The 20,456-nt window shown below is 44.9% G+C and overlaps 1 protein-coding gene across 4 annotated transcripts in view; it reads left to right on the top strand.

Moving 5' to 3' along the window:
• The window catches only part of IGF1R (insulin like growth factor 1 receptor), a 226,318-nt gene that overhangs the window by 162,493 nt on the left and 43,369 nt on the right, over positions 1-20,456 (top strand). For all 4 annotated transcript variants that reach the window (XM_087704370.1, XM_087704369.1, XM_087704368.1 and 1 more), the window contains 6 exons: positions 2,038-2,182; positions 6,541-6,755; positions 9,507-9,633; positions 13,585-13,823; positions 18,662-18,829; positions 20,021-20,225. In XM_087704370.1, the coding sequence (XP_087560496.1) occupies positions 2,038-2,182; positions 6,541-6,755; positions 9,507-9,633; positions 13,585-13,823; positions 18,662-18,829; positions 20,021-20,225 (1,099 nt within the window). The remainder of the gene's footprint in view (positions 1-2,037; positions 2,183-6,540; positions 6,756-9,506; positions 9,634-13,584; positions 13,824-18,661; positions 18,830-20,020; positions 20,226-20,456) is intronic.

The following is a 20,456-nucleotide window of genomic DNA, read 5'->3' as shown; positions in this document are numbered from 1 at the left end:
TTATATGTGTTTGTTCCGATTTCCCCAAAGAGGCCCCTTGGATGGCTTATTCGACCGAAAAGGATTGTATATCACAGAAGCACGGAAAGCTCTCGTCTCGCTCAGTGGAGAACGAACGGATCAGAGAGTCGATGGCTGGTTTGTTCTCTCTCTTCTGGATGCCAAAGGGACTAAGACAGAAGTCTTCAAACTGGGCAACTTTAAGACTTGTGGACTTCAACTCCCAGAATTCTGGAAGTTGAAGTCCACAAGTCTTAAAGTTGCCCAGCTTGGGGACTCCTGGACTAAGAGATCAAGACACGTCCAATTACAGCTTGCTTTATGGCTGTGATGGCAAACCTATGGCACAGTGGCACACTCCAGTGTGCATGTGCGTGCTGGCCAGCTGATTTCCAGCCTTCTGGAGGGCTGGGGGGGGGGGGGCTTTTCACTCTCGCCAAGCTTCAGGAGAGCCTCCGGAGCCTGGGCAGGACGAAAAACGCACCCAACGGGCCTACCGGAAGTTTGGAAACAATTCGTAGGGCCAGGGGAGGCCGTTTTCGCCTTCCCCAGGTTCCAGAGGCTTTCCTGGATAGTGCACGCTTGCATTTTTGGCACCCAACAACAAAAAGGTTAGCCATCCCTGCTTTATGGCATGTGTGAACAGGTCCTTCGGCTTGCTCCTCTGTTAACCCTTCTTCGTTTTGGTCTTTTGACTCTGGCTTTTTCAGAGGAGAACAAGGTAGAGTTAATAGTTCGCCGTATCACGATATAGCACCGACTTTGTTCTCAAGCCAGGCCCGTTAAGTAGGAAAAGTATGCAGGAGCGAGCAAGCATTAGATATGAATAATAAGCATGTTCTTGATGAAAGCAGAAGGGTAAAGAGTTGTTACCTATTACTGCATGCAAACACAGCTCAAGGAAATACTAACTTTGAACCTCAGTTTGCTCCTGGTTTCTATGCCATAAAGTAGACCCTGCTTTAGCAGGGACAATCTACTTCTAATTTATTAAATAATGTGACTTAACGGGAAAAGGATATTATTACAGCATAACTAAAGTTGGAAGGGGCTTGGACGTTTTCTAGCCCAACCCCCTGTTCAAGCAGGAGACTGTAATGGTGAGCCTGTGGCACGCGGGCCTGAAATGGCAGGTAGAGCTTAGAAACCCTCTTCTGGGTTTCTGGTGCACATGCGCGCGCAACGATCAGCGGGCCTTCCTGCGTACGGCAGTACCAGAAACTGGATGACCTGGTCTTCCGTTTTCCAGTGTGAGCATGTGCACTGGTCAGCTGATTTTCACATGCACATGTGAGCCAGTAACCAGAAGACTAGCTGCTGAGTGCACATGCATGCGCTGGGAACCGGAAGTTTATTTTTTTGGCGCGCGCATGCCCCTGGGCAGCTCCTCTTACGGGTTTCGGCCCAGTCTCCAAAAAGGTTCGCCATCACTGCCCTATAACTTTCTAGATCAGAGGTGCCCAACCAGGGGTAGGGGCTGGGGCCAACCACTGGTGGGTTCAGCCGACAGGGAGCCCCACAGCAGGGGGACGAAAGAGCCACGTGGCTTCGGAGCCGCAGGTTGCCGACACCCAGACTATCTTGAGGCAAGACTTGAGGTTCTCCTCAATGGGACAGTTTTGGCTAGCAGTAATGCGGTAACATTTACATCTGTCACTGAGCATCACTGTAGAGCTGTGGCTTCCTGAAGGCTTAGATTTACAACGGCCCAAGAGAAACTTGCCAAAACATCAGCTGTTGAAAGCTCAGAATGCGACGCTGGCATTTAGCAGCCAGCGTTGAAGGGAACGGACTGCCATTGCACCGGCCGAAAAATTAACTAGATTAAATTGAAGTGGCATTTAGTTTGGCATCCTGGCTGCCCCGGCTTGCCTAGGTAAATCATACAAGGTTGTGTGTGTTGCACAGCAAAGAGTTGACATTCCCAGAAGGCCACTCTTAAGCTGATGAAGCTAATTGTGGTGAGAAGAAAAATCTCGAAACTAGGAGGATTTATCACCCTTCCCTCTCTTGGATGTTTTGTTTTCCCTCCTGCAGACAATATCGCCTCTGAGCTGGAGGACTTCATGGGGTTGATAGAAACGGTGACTGGATATGTGAAGATCCGGCATTCTCATGCTTTGGTGTCCTTGTCGTTTTTGAAGAACCTGCGATATATCAACGGAGAGGAACAACTGGAGGGGTAAGGGTAGCCTGATTCTACTGTAAGAAGTCATGTCATTGAACATCACATTCTCGGACAAATGGTTCTTGACGTTCTTGTTAGAGAACACAATGTTTCTCAGCCTTGGGAACTTGACGATGTGTGGGTTTCCAACTCCCAGCTGGGAGTTGAAGTCCACACATCTTAAGGTTCCCAATGTTGAGAAACACTGCCCTAATACATAAGCTGAAGACCACGTCATGGTCAACTGAACCTGGTCCCTCCACCTTCCCATTCTTCAGCTTCACAGCATCGAACAACAACTCTTGAACTTTCAGTTTTTATTTGTTCCTCCCCTCCTTCAGATATGGCCCTTGGTTTCCAGGAAGGTTGCTAGAAGCATCATGAGTTACCTGCATGCACATTCACTCGATCCATAGATTTTTATTTTTTTTACTTTGTTGTCCTCTTGTGGATGATTCAGCAGTTCTGCTTGGATGCTCCTGAAAATCATCTATGGAAAATTTCAACCAAAGGGTGAACTTTGGGTGCATTAAGATGTCTGTAAAATGTTTTCACTTGTCGTCCTGCTCAAAACTGGATTTGCCATCTTGTATTTGCTCAACTGAGCTGAAAGGACGGTCCTGTTTTTGGAGGGACAAAGGTGCCTTGTGTTCTTTAACACAGAGTAAGCATCTAACTTCATATTGTTTTCATCCTTCTCTCCCAGTTCATTGGCCTTCTGAAGAAGGTTGGGTTACAATACCCATCTTCTTCCCTTGCCAGGGCTACTGGGTGGCAGAGTTCCATTTCAGATGCCTCTGAGAAGACACAAAGGTAGAGAAAGGAAGGTACAAGTAGTCCTTGAGTTACAACCGCCAGGGAGCCCAAACCTTTTTGTGGCTAAATGAGACATTTGTTAAGTGGTACAGCAACAATTTATAATTACAGTCTTAGACCAGCGACCAAAAAAAAAAAAAAAAACAACCCCTGAGTATATACCGTATTTTTCAGAGTATAAGACGCACAAAGATTTTGAAGAGGTAAATTTAAAAATAAAGTTTTTGCACTCTGCAGACCTCCCAAACCCTCTGCATGCCACATTTTTTTTTTTTTTGCCAAAAACAGGGCATGCATAGCCTTTAGGAGGCTTGTAGAGTGCTCCTGGGGGCTGGGGGGAAGCAAAAATGAGCAAAAAACAGCCTGTTTTTCGCTAGTTTTTGCCCCCCCCTCCCGCCCCCAGGAGCACTTTGCAGCCTTCCAAACCCTCTGCACGTCCATTTTTGTGAAGTGGGTGGGGTTTTGTGAGGCCAAAAGTGCTGCATTCAGTGTATAAGACGCACCCAGATTTTCACCCTCTTTTTTTGGGGGGGGGGGAAGGTGCATCTTACACTCCGAAAAATACGGCATACACTTAAAACAACTAGTATAAAATAATAAATAACAACTAAAATCAATAATAAGTGAATTTTGCTGGTCAGAAGTCACAAAAGCTGACCCCAGGACTCTGCCGCCGTCATAAATATGAATCAGTGGCCAAACATCTGAATTTTGATCACATGACCATGGGGATTTCTGCAGTGGTTGTGATTGTGAAAAAAGGTACTAAAAGTCACATTTTTTCCAGTGCCGTTGTAAGTTCGAATGGTCACTAAATGAACAGCCATAAGTCTGGGTCTACCTGTATGTAAAAGAATGGAGTTGCATCATTTTTGAAGACCATACAGCTGGGAAAATTTGTGGCTATCATCAGACTAATAGGAGGGGAGCATCGTTCTGCCCTTCGCGTCCTGGGAAATTGCCGTGTTTCTCTTGGGACATTTTCTCTGCTCTCTTTACCTCCAAACAAACCCTTACCGGTTGCATCAGTAGTTAATAAACAGGATTTTTTCGGGTGGGGGGAACTGTTTGAACAAGGCCGGGGCAAGGTCATGAGAACAGCCCTTGTTGTGTCCGATTTATCTGGCCTGAAAGGATTATCTTACAGGATGAGGGTAGGTTCTCAACCTCCTTTCCCCCCCCCCCCTCGGGTCCCTCCCTTTCTGGCTGCAGTTTGGTCAGCTTTGCATTCTCCAAATTCCAGAGAGGGATGGAATATGTTGTAAAGGGCAGCCGCTGCTTTCTTCCACCCTGGAAAGTTCCTCTTCTCTCTCAAGCTGTAAAACAGTAGACTCGTAGGGTTGGAGATGGACGGACCTTGGAGGTCTTCTAGGCCAACCCCCTGCTGAAGCAGGAGACCCAGACAAGTGGCTGCCCAGTCTCTTCTTAAAATACGTTGGATTTCTTCATGTTCCAGAGATACTTAACAGGTTCCAGCTGATCAATTTGTTTATTTTATTAAATGCATTGGCCCCCCACTTTATCACAAGGCAACTCTGGTGTTACACTCCTATCACTGTCTAACTGCAGGGATCCTCAAACTACCTGCTGCTGAAGCCATTAATCCGGCCCACAAGGGACCACAAGGCTACCCCACCCACATCACCCCCCCTACCCACGCCCCCCTCTTTCTGGAGGCCTCAGGACGCCAAAAACAGGCCAGTTTTTTGGGTGCAGAGTGGTTCTGGAGGCCAAGTAGACCAAAAGTGGGCCCATTTTTGGCCTCCCCAGCCTCGAGAGAGAAAGAGACGCACACATACACACACACACATCAAGGCAGCCGCCTCCCTTCATTAACCTGCTTTCCACCCCCAGGAGCATAACAAATCAAAGTTTAATGTGTGTGTATTGTTTAATGGACTGCTAAATTGGCCATACCCACCCAGTCACATGGCCACTTAGCCACACCCTCCCAGTTACATGACCACCTAGCCACGCCCAGCCAGTCACATGACCACCTAGCAACACCCACCCGGTCACAGGGCCACCCAGCCACACCCAGCCAGTCACACGGCCACCTAGCAACACCTGCCCGGTCACATGGCCATCTAGACATGCCCACCCAGTCACATGGTCACCTAGACATGCCCACCCAATCACATGACCACCTAGCAACACCCACCCGGTCACAGGGCCACCCAGCCACACCCAGCCAGTCACACGGCCACCTAGCAACACCTGCCCGGTCACATGGCCATCTAGACATGCCCACCCAGTCACATGGTCACCTAGACATGCCCACCCAATCACATGACCACCTAGCCACACCCACCCAGTCACGTGACTACCTAGGCATGGTCACCCAATCACATGGTCACCTAGACATGCCCATCCACTCACATGGCCACCTAGCAACCCCCAGCCAGCCAGTCCGGCCCCCCCCCTGGTCTAATGGTAAATCAAGCTGAGTGACGGGATATGTTGTAAAGGGCAGTGTTGCTTTCTTCCACCCTGGAAAGTTCCTCTTGTCTCTGAAGCCACAGAATATAGAATGAGGTTGGGAGGGATGTTGAAGGCCGCCTTATCCAACCTACTGCTGAAGCAGGAGATCCGATAGCATTCTGGACAAATGGCTGTCCAATCTCTTTTTGAAAACCTCCCGTGTCAGAGCACACCGGAAGGAAGCCGTTCTACTGATCAGTTGTTCTCACTGTCGAGAATTTCTCCTTCGTTCTAGATTCTGGATGAGCTTCCAGCCCTTGCAATATTTTGCCCTGTAAAAGCGCCATCTGCGCCTGACCTGGGAGCTCCAGAACTGTTATCAAATTAAAAATTTTAATGTCTCACAGAGGAAAGCTGCTAAATATGATGGGTGGTGATTGTTGTGATCGTACATATTAATTAAAATTATATTAAAAGTGGGATAGAAATGAAACGTAGTTTTGGTCCTGGATCAGCAGACTAGATTGATAGAATAGCTTACAACAAGGGTGTCCAGTCTTAGTTAACTTTTAAACTTGTGGACTTAAATTTCTCCTTAGTTCTAGGTTGGGTCTCTCTTCAATGAGCTTCCACGCACCGCTTCTTGTCCTGCCCTCTGCTGCTTTGGAAAAGAGGTTGACCCCTCTCTTCCCTCTGACAGCCCCTCAAGAGATAGCTATCATATCACCCCTTATCCTACTCTTTGTTAGATTAGACATATCTCAATTGTTCATCATACGGTTTAGCCTCCAAACCTTTATTTGTTTATTTGTTGCTCTTCTCTGTGCTCTTTTTAGAGTTTTCTTTCTTTTAAACTATTTCCGGTTCTGGGGAAGATGGAGCTGAAACCATCCAGGACTGAAGATTGTTTAAGGCTAAAGAAGTTTGTCACTCCTTCAGCCTTAAAAGCAACGACCTTTTCCAACTTACAACCTGGGAGACATGTTAGGTCTGTTCATACGCCACTGAGATTCTTAGGCTTCTTTTAACACTTTGCGTGAGATGTATATATATATATACCACAAGCAGAATGAAAAATGTGTGGTTTTGTTTACATGGACTGATTCCCCTCCCCCTTCCAAACATTCCCTTTTTAGGAATTACTCGTTTTATGTGCTGGACAACCAAAACTTGCAGCAACTGTGGGACTGGAGCCACCATAACCTGACCATCAAAGAAGGGAAAATGTACTTTGCTTTTAATCCCAAATTGTGCGTTTCGGAGATTTACCAAATGGAGGAGGTGACTGGAACCAAAGATCGAAAAAATAAAGGCGACATCAATCCGAGGAACAACGGAGAGAAAGCATCCTGTACGTGAGGACATTGTGTTGGGGTGGAATAACCAAAATGGAAGAGGGTGGTTTTTTTTTCTGACCTTAAATAACAGGAGGTTTGTAGGGATCCAGACTTGAGATGCAAAAAGGTTATTTGGAGCATGCGCAGACAGGAGACTAGTCCTCGGCATGTTTTTCCTTTCCCTGAAGTCATTCCAATTCTGGATTGCTCCATATCACTAATAAATAACGTCCCTTCTCTTTCATCCATTACACACACACACACACACACGCACACACACACACACACACACACACACACAGACACACACACAATATTCTGTTCAACTAGCAACTAAGAAGTCACGTGGAAAAAACCCAAACAAAAACCAAGGAGTTTAAATGGCGGAGTTTGGGATGTTGAGGACTTTTTGTCGTTATTTTCTTTTGTGTGGGTTTTAGTCACTCTTTTAATTCAGTCAAACAGTTTATTGCAATCTTAGACCAGAGATCAGAACAATAAAAACACTCAGTCAATATACAATTAAAAATTCTACTATAAAATAATACTGCATTTCTTTTGACCTCCAAAATAAGCACTTGACCTTATTTTCGGGGAGGTCTTATTTTTGAGGTGCAGGAGGCAGCTAGAGTTGTCACTGCATGGCTGCTGCTCTGTTGTAGCATATTTTTGGGGAGGGCTTATTATCTGTGGAGGTCTTATTTTCAGGGTAACAGGGTAAATAACAATTAAAATCTATAATAAAATCCAGTGTCAATTATACATGATCTGCCTATAAGATAGTTGCAACCCCTAACCAGTGAGGCCCGTTGTAGGTTCAACGCTAAAAGGGAAAAGACTGAGGGTTTGCCATATTTGTTATATAACATAACTATGGTGGAGAAGACACATGTTTGCAACGAATCCCCAGTGCTGCTGTGCAGAATCTGGCCACCTGCACTGTATTTATGGACTGCTCACCCTTAAGCAGCCATTGCAGATAGGTAATATCGGAGCGTCCAAGATACCTAGTAGTAATTGGCAGAATATGTTTTTTTCCTAATCTCGGTGTAAAAGGAACATATAAGGAGCATGTGACTCATAATCTCCACCTCTCCTGGGCCGTAGGGACAGAATCTTTCCATCAGCGGTATCTTTTTATAATTGCTACACAGGACGGCCGGTGGAAGCGCCTGGCACACTCTTAATTTGCGCTCCCAACATTTTGCCCATAATTCTCCAATTAGTAAAATGGGGGAGGGGGGATTATTTGCAAGTCAGATGTGGGGCTCAGAAAACTAGCTTCTTTAGAAGAACATGAAAAGAAAATCAGTGCCTTATCCTCATTGGTCGAAACAATGTGCTCGTTCAATGCGTATGCTGCACGCATCTGATCGGTGATTGGTGAGCAGGCTATTGAAATGGTCTCCTCTCCATCTCTGGCATCTAAAATAGACCTTCAGGATGTTATTTTTGCAAACAATATTTCCCCCCTCCTCCGCATATGGAACTGGGATCCGTTTCCCAAAGACACATGTTGGCCTGTATTCACACCAAAGGGGAATCACCCACATCCATTTGTCAGCCTTGGAGGCATTGTGAAAGCTTTGGCCCGCCTCTCCTATGTACCCTCAAGGGTCTGGACTAGGTTTCACTAAAAAAGGGAGAGGGAAAAGCTTATTTGTCTACATGGACTTTAAAATGTATGCAGGATGGAAGAAGGTTGAAACATTTGGCAGTGTTGTATCCAAACAAAAAAGCAACTGAAAAATCCAATTGTATGCTGGGTTCCCAAGCCAAGAATTAAGCTTCTCTCAAAACAAACACCCACAATCTACAAAACAAACAACTATTCAAACTTGTTTTCAATCGGATGGCGTTTTAAAGATATGAAGACCAGACTTGGCTTTTGAAAACAGATTCATCTCCATTAATGAAGTTAGATCGGCTAGCAGGCTTTGCCTAAAAATTGGGAGGAGGGGAGGGTTGCAGAAATGTATTGTGCACAGGTAAGATTGAGTCACCTGGGTTTTTTTCCTCTGTGGGTGTAAGAAAAAAGCTCGGAAGAACAAAATGCATTCATTGAGCGTTCAAATTGTGTTACGTGAAACATCAGACTGTTCCATTTGCTGGATGGTGTGACAATTTTTTCTTGCTCAAAACATTGTGAAACGCTTCCTGTTGTTTAATATTTGCTTTTGGAAAAATGAAATTAGAAGTGCCTGCCTGACGGTACATTTTGCATGACATATATTATGTTTTATTTTTTTAAAAAAAGAAACATCCCTGTGTAGGGGAAGGAATGGCATAACCTGGGAGTGGAATTAAACCCCCCCTTGAATTCAAACTATCTAACTCCAAGCAGGTGCTAACCCCTAGTTGTGAAGATTCCTGTGCATAGGCAGGAGTAGCAATAAATCAGTTTAAACGGACCTTCCTGTATCAAATCTGGATCAGCCCAGCCATTTACTGCTGGGAAAGAAATTGGTCATATTCCCATGCTGTGGTTTTATCAGAGGAGAAGGTGCTTTAGCTCCCCCAAAATGCGATCCATCCACTTTTGAACAAAACCAAGGAACCAATTCCCAATTGTGGAACATATTTCCAGAAAAGAATCACTCAAATGATCTCTTTCTCTTCTCCCTCTCTTTCCTCCTCCTCTCTCTCCCCCTCTTTCTCCCTCCCTCCCCCCTTCTCTCTCTCTTTCTCTCTCTCATAATAATAAATTCCATTGCTGTGTGTGTGTTAGTGGCAATTCAGCCAAGTGTGCTGCTTTTGTGTTTCAGGTGAAAGTCACATTCTGAAATTCGTTTCCAACACTACAATGAAAAACCGGATCAAACTGACATGGGAACAGTATCGGCCTAAAGATTACAGAGATTTGATTAGCTTCACCGTCTATTACAAAGAAGCGTGAGTATCCACAACTACGTCATTACTCCAGACAAAGTGAAGTTGTGTTTATGTGGTTTTAGCAGTATTAACCAGCCTTTGCAGCTTCCAGATGTACTATATCATGGGTGTCAAACTGGAGTTCATTGAGAGACACATTAGGGTTGTGTTTGACCTCAGAGGGGCCAGGGGTGCGTGGCCAAGGGGTGCGTCAGGGGTGAAATGCAGCAGGTTCTGGAGAACCGGTAGTGGAAATTTTGAGTAGTTCAGAGAACCGGCAAATACCACCTCTGGCTGGCCCCAGAGTGGGGAGGGAATGGAGATTTTGCAGTATCCTTCCCCTGCCACGCCCACCAAGCCACGCCCACAGAACCAGTAGTAAAAAAAATGAATTTCAACATGGGAGGGGTGTGTGACCAGCTGGACACCACTTGTCGCGGGGCACCTGTGGTTGTCGGAGTGCTCTGCTAGCGAAAACAGGCACCCGAGCTCTGTTTTCAGCTGTGATGGCCTCCTACATTCCTCTGCCAGCGAAAATAGAGCTTGGGAGGGCTGTCCATGGCCCTCATGAGCTCCATTTTCGCTGGCAGAGGAACCTCCTCTGTTTTCAGGGCAGCCCTGCGGGCCAGATCTAAGCACCCCGCTGGACAGATGCAGCCCACGAGCCTTGAGTTTGACACTCCTGTACTATATGGACCACATGCCAGAATTTTCAGAAATCAGCCTGCAAAATGGAGCATTTGGGGAGTTGAAATCTACGCATTGGAAGTTGCCAAAGTAGTGAGCAGAATACAATGCAATGGTACCTCGGTATTCATTAATTGGTTCTGGGAGGCGCAATGAGTACTAAAAAACGAGTGCCAAACCACGTGACATACCATGTGACTTTGTTTCATCTGGGAAGGACTTCCTATCTGTCCTTTTTCCTATGTTAGCGGTTTTCCCACCATGGCCGATTTCCTGTCAGTCCTCCCCGTCCTGTCCCCCTTTTCTTTTTTGCTGCGAATTTCCGGCATGGCCGACTTCCTGTCCGTTCCCTACGGCTGTTCCCCTTTTCCTATCGCAGTGGGTCAAGTATCAAGCAAACAACGAGTACAGGGCAATATTTTGGCGTCATGTATCAAATTCTCCGAGTTTTGAAGCAGTCGAGTATTGAGCTACCACTATAACAGGCTATGCAAAGAAAGTTGTTTAGTTGAACAAATAGTTGTCTGGTCTCTAATAGAAAGGACTAAACTAAAAATAAAGGGCAGATATTGTCAAGATAATGCCACATTTTCAAATATCACAACTCCATGAGAGTAATTCAGGTGGGTTTGATTGATTGCTTATTTATTTGTTTGTTTGTTTATTTATTACGCCCCTGATCTCTCTATCAGGCACCTCTTTTTCATGGAGATTGTAATGCCATGTTTTGTTTTTCTTTCCGTAGAGCAACCTTTACAAACCGGTGCCTTTAAGACTTATTTAGGATACAACTTTCTCTGCTCCCCCCCCCCTTTTTTCAATCTGAAGTGAGAAATCATATGAACCAAGGTTTTGAGGGGCTTGCAAGGGTCTCATTCACCCAAAATGGCTGAGGTCAGATCAGGTGAAATTGGACAAAAGTAAATAGGGTGAAATGTGATTAAATTGAATTAAAAGTAACAACTGAATACATACCATCCCTATGCGGATTCCCTGTATATTTAACAGTTTTCATCTTTTCTCATGTAAAAAGTACTTTTCAGTAGCAGCATTGGCCAAGTGATGAGGAAATGTACCAGAAGTCTTAAAATGGACAGGACCTCTTGTTGAGATTCTCAGTCATCCAGGTCATGGTTGTCCTAAAGGTGCTTTTTTCAAGAGGCAACTGGACTTTCTGATTTCTTCTTTGAAGACATTTTACTTCTCCAAGAAGCTTCTTCAGTTCCATCTTCAAGGGAAAAGAAAGTCTAGTTCTTTTTTGAAAAAAAGCATCTTTGGATCAGGAGATCAATCTTCTTGTTGCTAAGCTGAGGACTGCAAAGTGGATAGATACATATATGAAATGTGGGCAGGATTGTGTGAAAATGTCAGCTATTCCTTTCATGGTGCAGCCATTATTGGAGATTTGTGTAGGAGAAAGATAGGCAGCGACTGGGAACAGAGTCAAGCAAGTGACTAGCCTAGATTTGTTACATTCCCACAACCGGTCTAAAACTCCCACAAATAGTCCAACCTCTCTTGAATTCTATTGACTGTTACCTAGCAGCAATTTAGTGCTGATGTTTAGTTGACCAGATGTATAGGCATCTATCTATCTTCTATCTATCTATCTATCTATCTATCTATCTATCTATCTATCTATCTATCTATCTATCTATCTATCTATCTCTATCTATAAAAATGTGTGTGTGTGTGTGTGTGTGTGTGTGTTTCAGCATAACTCTGGAACTCCCTTGAGTAATTTCAACCAAACTTGGTACACAGATGGCTTAATCTCTGGAAAAAAATATTGTGTGGGTAATACACCCGTAGTATCTGTTAAGATACAGCCTGTTGTGCTTCCAAATGACTTCTACTGTACTGTACTGCCGTAAAATGGCTTCTACTGTACTGTACTGCCGTAAAATGGCTTCTACTGTACTGCCGTAAAATGGTTTCTACTGTACTGCCACAAAATGGCTTCTACTGTACTGCCGTAAAATGGCTTCTACTGAACAGCGCAGTGGAGATGCCATGGTAACAGCTTCACAAGAGGATCCCTCTGCTAAGGGAGGAAAATCCAACGTAAGAAATTACATTTGGTCCGGACATTTCCTCCCTATAAATAAATACCCGGGCAATGCCAGGTTATCAGCTAGTGAGAAATAAATCAACTGGAACTTAATGTATGGTCCTGATTCTTTGTGCCTGACAGTTTGGGTTAAAATTTCCATCCTCTTCAGGAGCCCTGGTGGCCTAGTGGTCAGAATGCAGCATTGCAGGCAAACTCTGCCCGCAGTCTGGAGTTTGATCCTGACCTGACAGGGATCGAGGTTGACTCAGCCTTCCATCCATCTTTAAGTTTGATAAAATGACCCAGATTGTTGGAAGCAATATGTTGAAATTGTAAGCCAAGAGTGCTGTAAAACACCATGGGGCTGTACATAAGCCTAACTGCTATTGCTATTTCCCACCATGGAATGATGGGAGATGTCCTTCCCCTTTCAGCAATTCTGATCGGAATAGTAGTAATGAGCTCCCCTCCGGGAGGAGGTTTCAAAGTATTTCTAGCAGGACAACCACATTCTGTCAGTGCTTTTTTCCCTGTGCCAACCATCTGGTAATCTCACAAGATACCTTTTTCTCGCCATAAACATGTATGCATCCAAACTGTGTGGTTTCTCTGTGTCATATAATATATGTGGGTATATACATAATTTTGTATTTATTTATTTATTTAGTCATGATTATGTAGTTATAGTTGGAGGTAGTGTCCCTGTAAAAGCTCCATGCAATGAAATTTCATTTTTAATGTATGCCAGTTAGTGTACATTCAAAGTGACAATAAAGTTATTCTAATCTATTCTAGTCCAGTCCTATTCCTATATTTCTATTCTATTCCATTCTATTCCCATTCCCCATTCTCTTTCCTATATTCTATACCCATTCCCTATTCTATTCTATTCTCATTCCCATCCCCATTCTCCATTCTCTTTCCTCTGCTCTATTCTATTCCATTCCCATTCCCCATTCTCTTTCCTATATTCTGTTCTGTTCTATTCTATTCTATTCCCATTCCCGTTCCCCATTGTCTTTCCTCTGTTCTGTTCTGTTCTGTTCTACTCTACTCTACTCTACTCTACTCTACTCTACTCTACTCTACTCTACTGCATTCTATTCTATTCTATTCCCATTCCCCATTCTCTTTCCTATATTCTATTCTGTTCTGTTCCATTCCATTCCATTATATTCTGTAGCTGTTTTATCAGATGGACATGTCCTAGCTCCCTTGCTTGTCCATTCCAGAGCCTTCAAGAATGTGACAGAATATGATGGGCAGGACGCTTGTGGTTCTAACAGCTGGAACATGGTCGATGTGGACCTGCCTTCAAATAAAGACGACAATCCAGGGATTTTACTGCAGCCGCTGAAACCGTGGACCCAATATGCAATTTATGTCAAAGCCGTCATGCTCACTATGATGGAGAACTACCACCCTCATGGAGCGAAGAGCGAGATTGTCTACATCCGCACTAAGGCTGCAGGTAAGAAGCCATTAGACTGGGTGAAGATAAAATTTAGAAAAATGAATTGTGTTTCTGCCTGGTGGCCTTGATTGGGCAAGGAGGACTAAGAGCATTTGGGAAAGTGATTCATGATGTCTTCTATGAAATTTAAACTAGCCATAAATCTTAAGTATTTTGGCATAATTAGTTTTTGGCTACAAGCAAAGATACTAGGATATAAATCTGCTTTCTTCCTAGGAAGTCCTTGTGGGACGTTCTTAATAAATCTGTGCCATGGCTTCAATTTGTAGCTTGCCATCTTTTATTGGGATGGGAAATTTCGCACAGATTTTTCCAGCAGATGGCCAGAAAACGCAGTTCATTTCCAATGCATCATTCATCCAAGCTTTGTGTAATTCCAAAATTCATAGTTTGGGAGAAAAATGTAGCAGTAGATGTAAAAAAAAAAAAAAAGGAAAAAAATTAACTGTTGAGTTTTAGAATCATTTGTATTAGCATCATGGTTTATCCACCTGAAGGGCGGCTTCAGTGACTAAGATGCTGAGTTTGTCGATCAGAAAGGTCAGCAGTTCGACGGTTCGAATCCCTAGCGCCGTGTAACAGAGTGAGCTCCCGTTACTTGTCCCAGCTTCTGCCAGCCTAGCAGTTCAAAAGCACATAAAAAATGCAAGTAGAAAATATAGGGACCACTTTGGTGGGAAGGTAACAGCGTTCTGGGCGCCTTCTGGGGCATTGAGTCATGCCGGCCACATGACCATGGAGACGTCCTCGGACAGCGCTGGCTCTTTGGCTTTGAAACGGAGATGAGCATCGCTCCCTACGACTAGCACATATGTGCAAGGGAAACCTTTACCTTAGAGATCTCAACATCCGACTCGTTTTGACGATCCTGGCTTAAATCTTCCACTGGAAATTTTCAGGTTGAAAAGCAAAAGAAACGTCTCCTTGTTAAAAAGTTTTTTCCCTGCCTTCTATTAAACCAGGAACTTTCATATCTTTTTAATTCAACTGGGGACTCCCCTGCCCCCTTTTTCTAGAGGGCCCGCATCCTATGTTTTCTGAAAGCTTTGCGATGATTTTGCAACCCAATTGTGTCGGGCTGGGCTGGGAGTTGGCAAATACAGCACCTGTGTGCATAGTGGCTTTCTGGAAGGAAAAACACTATTTTGCTTGCCTTTTTTTCCTTTTTCCTTTTTGGTTCGAGGCCCCCTAGAGTCAGGAACGACTAGCACATATGTGCGAGGGGAACCTTTACATTTACTTTAATCCATCTGAATGCTGAATGCTATCAAAACTGGAGTGATTCCAGAATCTGGGGGCACTGGAGGGCCAGACAGGAAACCCCAAATACTTTGCACCTTTTGGGGGTGGTGGTGTCCTTCTCTTATGAATCATCTTGATTGATGAGGATTCAGTGGCAGTTTGCAGGCTCCATCAGAGGCTGTATAGGTAGACCTCCACTTACAATTCATTTAGTGACCATTCAAAGTTACAACGGGGCACTGGAAAAACTAACGTAGGAACATTTTTTCACACTTAAAGACCGTTTTGGCATCCCCATGGTCACATGATCAAAATTCAGACACTTGGCAACTGACTCATATTTATGACATTTGTGGTGTCCCAGGGTCACATGATCCCCTTTTGCAACATCTCGGCAAGCAGTCAACGGGGAAGCCAGATTCATTTTACAACCAGGTTACCAACTTAACAACAGCAGCGATTCATTTAACAACTGTGGCAGGAAAAGGTCGTAAAATGGGGCAAAATTCACTTAACAAACATCCCACTAGTGAATGGTTATGGGAAGAAGGTATGCCTAGCCTGTAAGTGCCACAGTGGCGCAGTGGTTAGAGTGCAGTACTGCAGGCTACTTCTGCTGCAGTTCAAATCTCACCAGGCTCAAGGCTGAGTCAGCCTCCCATCCTTCCGAGATAGGTGAAATGGGGACCCAGATTGTTGAGGGCAAAGAGGACTCTGTAAACCGCTTAGAGAGGGCCGTAAAGCATTGTGAAGGGGTATATAAGTCTAAGTGCTATTGCTTGAGAAGGAAGGAAAGAAAGAAAGATGAGAAGGAAGGAATGGAAATGCGAAGGAAGGAAGGAAGCCATAGTGGTACAGTGGTTTGAATGCAGTATTACAGGCTGACTCTGTCAACTGCCAGCAGTTCGATCCTGATGGGCTCAAGGTTGACTCAGCCTCCCATCCTTCCGAGGTGGGTAAAATGAGGACCTAGATTGTTGTGGACAAGAGGCTGACTCTGTAAACCCCTTAGAGAGGGCTGTAAAGCAGTGTGAAGCGGTATATAAGTCTTAAGTGCTATTGCTATTGAAAATAAGCATTAATGGGGACACGATAATTGTCTTCCAATATTTGAAGGTCTTTCACAGGGAAGAAGGGGTTGATCTATTCTCCCAAACATCTGAAGGCAGGTCAAGAAGCAATTGGTGTAAGCTTGTCAAAGAGAGACCCAACCTGGAACTAAGGAGAAACTCCCTGACAGTGAGAACCATTAATCGGTGGAACAGCTTGCCACATGGAGTTGTGAATACTCCCTCACCGGAGGCTTTCAAAGATAGAGTGGACCACCATTTGTCCAGGATGCGATCAGGACTCTTGCCTGGAGCAGGGGGTTGAAATAGAAGTCCTCCAAGGCCCCTTCAAGCCCAATGGGTCTATGACCTAGGCCTCTTGGTGTCATCCATACTGAGCATTTGGTGCAGAAGGGGGGAAATGAGAGGGCGTTCTTGCCATCATATGGAATTGATTTTCAGTGACAAAGGGTTTTAATGGATGAACAGTTGTTCTTGGCGTTCATCCTTTTCAGTTTGCTTACTTGGGATCTCTGTTTCTTCTTAACGTATCAAAAAAAAAACCACCCTTCCAAAGTTGATGGCTGTTGGTAGTCTACTTCTGCCTGCCAGAATTTAATTGCCCCCAAAGCTGGGCACTGTGGAGAGGTGATAATTGTCCGATTAATCAACCCAGGGAAATATCCAATAGCATTTTATCATCTTGAATGAAGTTCTTCCTGAGGGCGGGAATAATATTTATTTATTTGCTTAAGGTCATTCGTATGCCACTTAATTGGCAAACTCCTAGGCGGCTTAGAATATAATATCTGCCTTGGTGACAGAATTATAGATGTTTATCCATCCGAACTGAGCCAAGAAAAGGCCAGGGATATGTAAAAATTGGGCTTGTATTGAGTGTTTTTGGAAAAACAACGGCTTGCATTTATGCTAAAACGTTGAGGCTTGCTGCAATATGTTGGGGTTAGATGTAGGGTTGGCCAGAATAGAAATAAAGAACAAATTTTGCAATATCAAAAAGCAAAAAGTGCACGGTTTGTATTTTCTGATCATAATTAAAATTAAAAATTTAGGTTTTGAGTCTACTTCCGTATTTTCCTGAAAATAAGACCTGGTCTTATTTTTTTAATATTTTTTTTGCCACCAAAAAAGGTGCCAGGTGTTATTTTGGGGGGATGTCGTCCACTGACTCACTTTGCAGTGGTGGCACCAACAGCCTTGCCCAGCAGGAGCCCACTGCTGGCCCACTTCCTCTGCGGCCACTTGCGTCAATCCGGAGCCCGTTTCTCGGCTGCAGAGGCCTTTCCCGAAGGCCTCTGACTGTAAAACAAGGCCTAGGGTGACATGCACAAGCAGCTGTAAGCAGCTGCAGAAGAAGTGGGCTGGCAGGGGGAGGCAGGTGTCGTTGTGAGAGACCTGGCTGCAACTATCCAAAGGTAAGTAGGGCAGCACCACACACACCCATTCCCCCCACCCAGCTTGATTTTTTTACCCATGTGCTTCGCCCCACCCTGTACACCTCATAGCGAGGAGGGTCTTAACTAGGGCTTATTTTGGGATAGGGCTTATTTTCAGTGAAAGATGGCATTTTATCCCTTTGGATATTGGATCATTTGGCAAGCTAATTGGTGTCGCCCTGATGCCCTGGGCTCTGGCTTTGAAGTGTTCACCTCTGCACAGAATCTTGAGCATTTGTTTTGCTGGGAAATCCCTGTACCGATAGTCCTCAACTTAACAACGATTTGTTTAACGACCATTCAGTTACAGCGGCACTGAAAAAAAATGTGACTTACGGCCGTTTTTCAAAGTTACACAAACTTTCCAGCATCCCTATGATCGTGTGATCAAAATTGGGATAGTTATCCAGATTCCCTTCACAATTGCAGCAATTGGCTTAACAACTGTGGCCAAAAAAAACCCCAGATTGTAAAAATCCGGCACAACTCACTGAACCTCCGTTCTGCTTAGCCACAGGAATCCCAGTCCTAATTGTGGTTGTAAGTTGAGGGCTATCCTGTTTCCCTGAAAATAAGTCCTCCCTGGATAATAAGCCCAATCGGTCTTTTGAGCGCATGCACTAAAATACCCCCCTCCCCAAATAAGCCCTCCCTGAAAATGTTGCAACACAGCAGAAGCCATGAGGGTACTACACTCGCCACATCCTACACCTCAAAAATAAGAAGACTTCCCCGAAAATAAGGCCAAGGGCTTATTTCTGGGGTCAAATAAAAGACCCTGTCTTATTTTTGGGGAAACACGGTATTTCTCCTCCCCCCTGAAGTGCAGTTATTTACATTTGATTTCTAATTTCTAGTTGACCTCACACAGTCCAGAGAGGGACAGCCAAATGGCCAGATGTGGCCTGGGGACCATTAAATGCCCTGGTCTTTGTTTCTGGGATGTATTTGAGGATGTCACCCGAAGAGAATGGAAGAGTGAGGTGTGCACTGCAAAGAGAATGTTATTTTTTGGTGGACTTCAGTTCCTGATAGGTTCTTGGCAGAAACCTACTAAAAGCTCCCTGGTTGTCTTCTGTTCTTCTAGTGCCGTCCATCCCTCTGGATGTCATCTCGGCCTCCAACTCCTCCTCACAGCTGATTGTGAAATGGAACCCTCCGACTTACCCCAATGGCAACCTGTCCTACTATATTGTAAGGTGGCAGCAGCAGCCTCAGGATAGTTACCTGTACAGGCACAACTACTGCTCGAAAGGTAAGACCGACATGGAAGCATACCTGCAGGCTTTGAGGTAGCTTTTCCTCTCCTTAAACAGTTTCCTAAATTCATGGTAGATCACCTCTTCCGGTCTGGAATCCTCGGGATATCTTGGAAGTCAACTCATCTGCAGGGCACTAAGTGAGATAAATATGTTATGGAGTCTCTACTACCTTAAAGTTCAACAACAATGCATCAAAGCTTAATTTATGCATGCAATCCCTATGTTTGGCTTCCCCCAAAAGCACGAAGCAGAGTCCAGGCCCCGACAAAACCTCTTTTATTAAATGAATGTGAATTCCTCTCATTCGCATTCAGCAAGGCCTGGCAAACAGTCCTTCAAAGGAATATTTATGACCACAGACCTTATCTGTCTTGGAAAGCTGCCATGTAAATGTTTTGCAAATGAGGTGCCTTGCAAGGAAAGACTGGGCACAGAGTCTCTGAGATTCACGGAGAGATCTTCACACTCCTGAAATGAATCTAACGACCAACCGAGCTGAGGTGGCACAGTGGTTAGAGTACAGTACTGCAGGCTACTTCTGCTGACCACTAGCTGCCTGCAATTTGGCAGTTCGAATCTCACCAGGCTCAAGGTTGACTCAGCCTTCCATCCTTCCGAGGTCATTAAAATGAGGACCCAGATTGTTGGGGGCAAAGATGCTGACTGTGTAAACCGCTTAGAGAAGGCTGTAAAGCACTGTGAAGCGGGGTATAAGTCTAAAGTGCTATTGCTAAGAAGATAGATACTGGTTGAGTGGTAGGAATGTCAGCTAAGCAATAAAAACAGGTGAATGAACTGTGATGGTGCAGTGTTAGAATGCAGTATTGCAGGCTATTCTGCCGACTGCCAGGAATTTGATCCTCACCGGGCTCAAGGTTGTCTCAGCCTTCCATCCTTCCGAGGTGGGTAAAATGAGGACCAGATTGTTGGGGTCAAAGATGCTGACTGTGTAAACCGCTTAGAGAGGGCGATAACACACCGTGAAGCAGTATATAAGTCTAAGTGCTGTTGCTATTGCCTCTTTATGCAAAGCCCTTCGCTCACATGGCTATCGCCACTGATGGGAAGGAATGGCTGGGGTCAGAAGGCCTTCAGTGGGGACGTCACAGCTGCCGGGTTAGTCCACCGACCTCTTTTGATTTTACCTTTTCTCCTCCTCTTCCTCCTCTCTTTTGCCTTCCAAGATAAAGTCCCAATTCGGAGATACGCTGATGGGACCATAGATACTGAAGAATCCACGGAACCCACCAAGTCGGAGGGGTCTGGTGGGGAGAAAGGGCCTTGCTGCACCTGTCCAAAGACTGAAGCAGAGAAGCAGGCCGATAAGGAGGAAGCCGAGTACCGGAAGGTCTTTGAGAATTTCCTCCACAACGCCATCTTTTTGCCCAGGTGAGGGGGAGGGGGGAACCTTCCAGAAGCAAATGGGATCCAGGGGGGGTGGCATTTATTTCTCAGAAGGAAGTCCTTTGGTTTCATTGGTCATAATTCTTACATTCCACAAGGAGAATAAAAGAGGCGAGAAGGATTTGGCAAAGACATCGGCAGCTATGAGTGGGGCCAGGAGCCTTTGAAGAGGAGTTTGAGCATCAGGTGTTGCTTGAGAGGGGCTGAGGGCCTGCT

The sequence above is a fragment of the Thamnophis sirtalis genome, unplaced genomic scaffold (assembly GCF_051295495.1).
Source record: "Thamnophis sirtalis isolate CommonGarterSnake01/CBP01778 unplaced genomic scaffold, rThaSir2_p1.2 scaffold_2, whole genome shotgun sequence".
Taxonomy (NCBI): domain Eukaryota; kingdom Metazoa; phylum Chordata; class Lepidosauria; order Squamata; family Natricidae; genus Thamnophis; species Thamnophis sirtalis.
The sequence above is the reverse complement of the archived record's forward strand: the minus strand, read 5'-3'. Positions and strand labels throughout refer to the sequence as shown.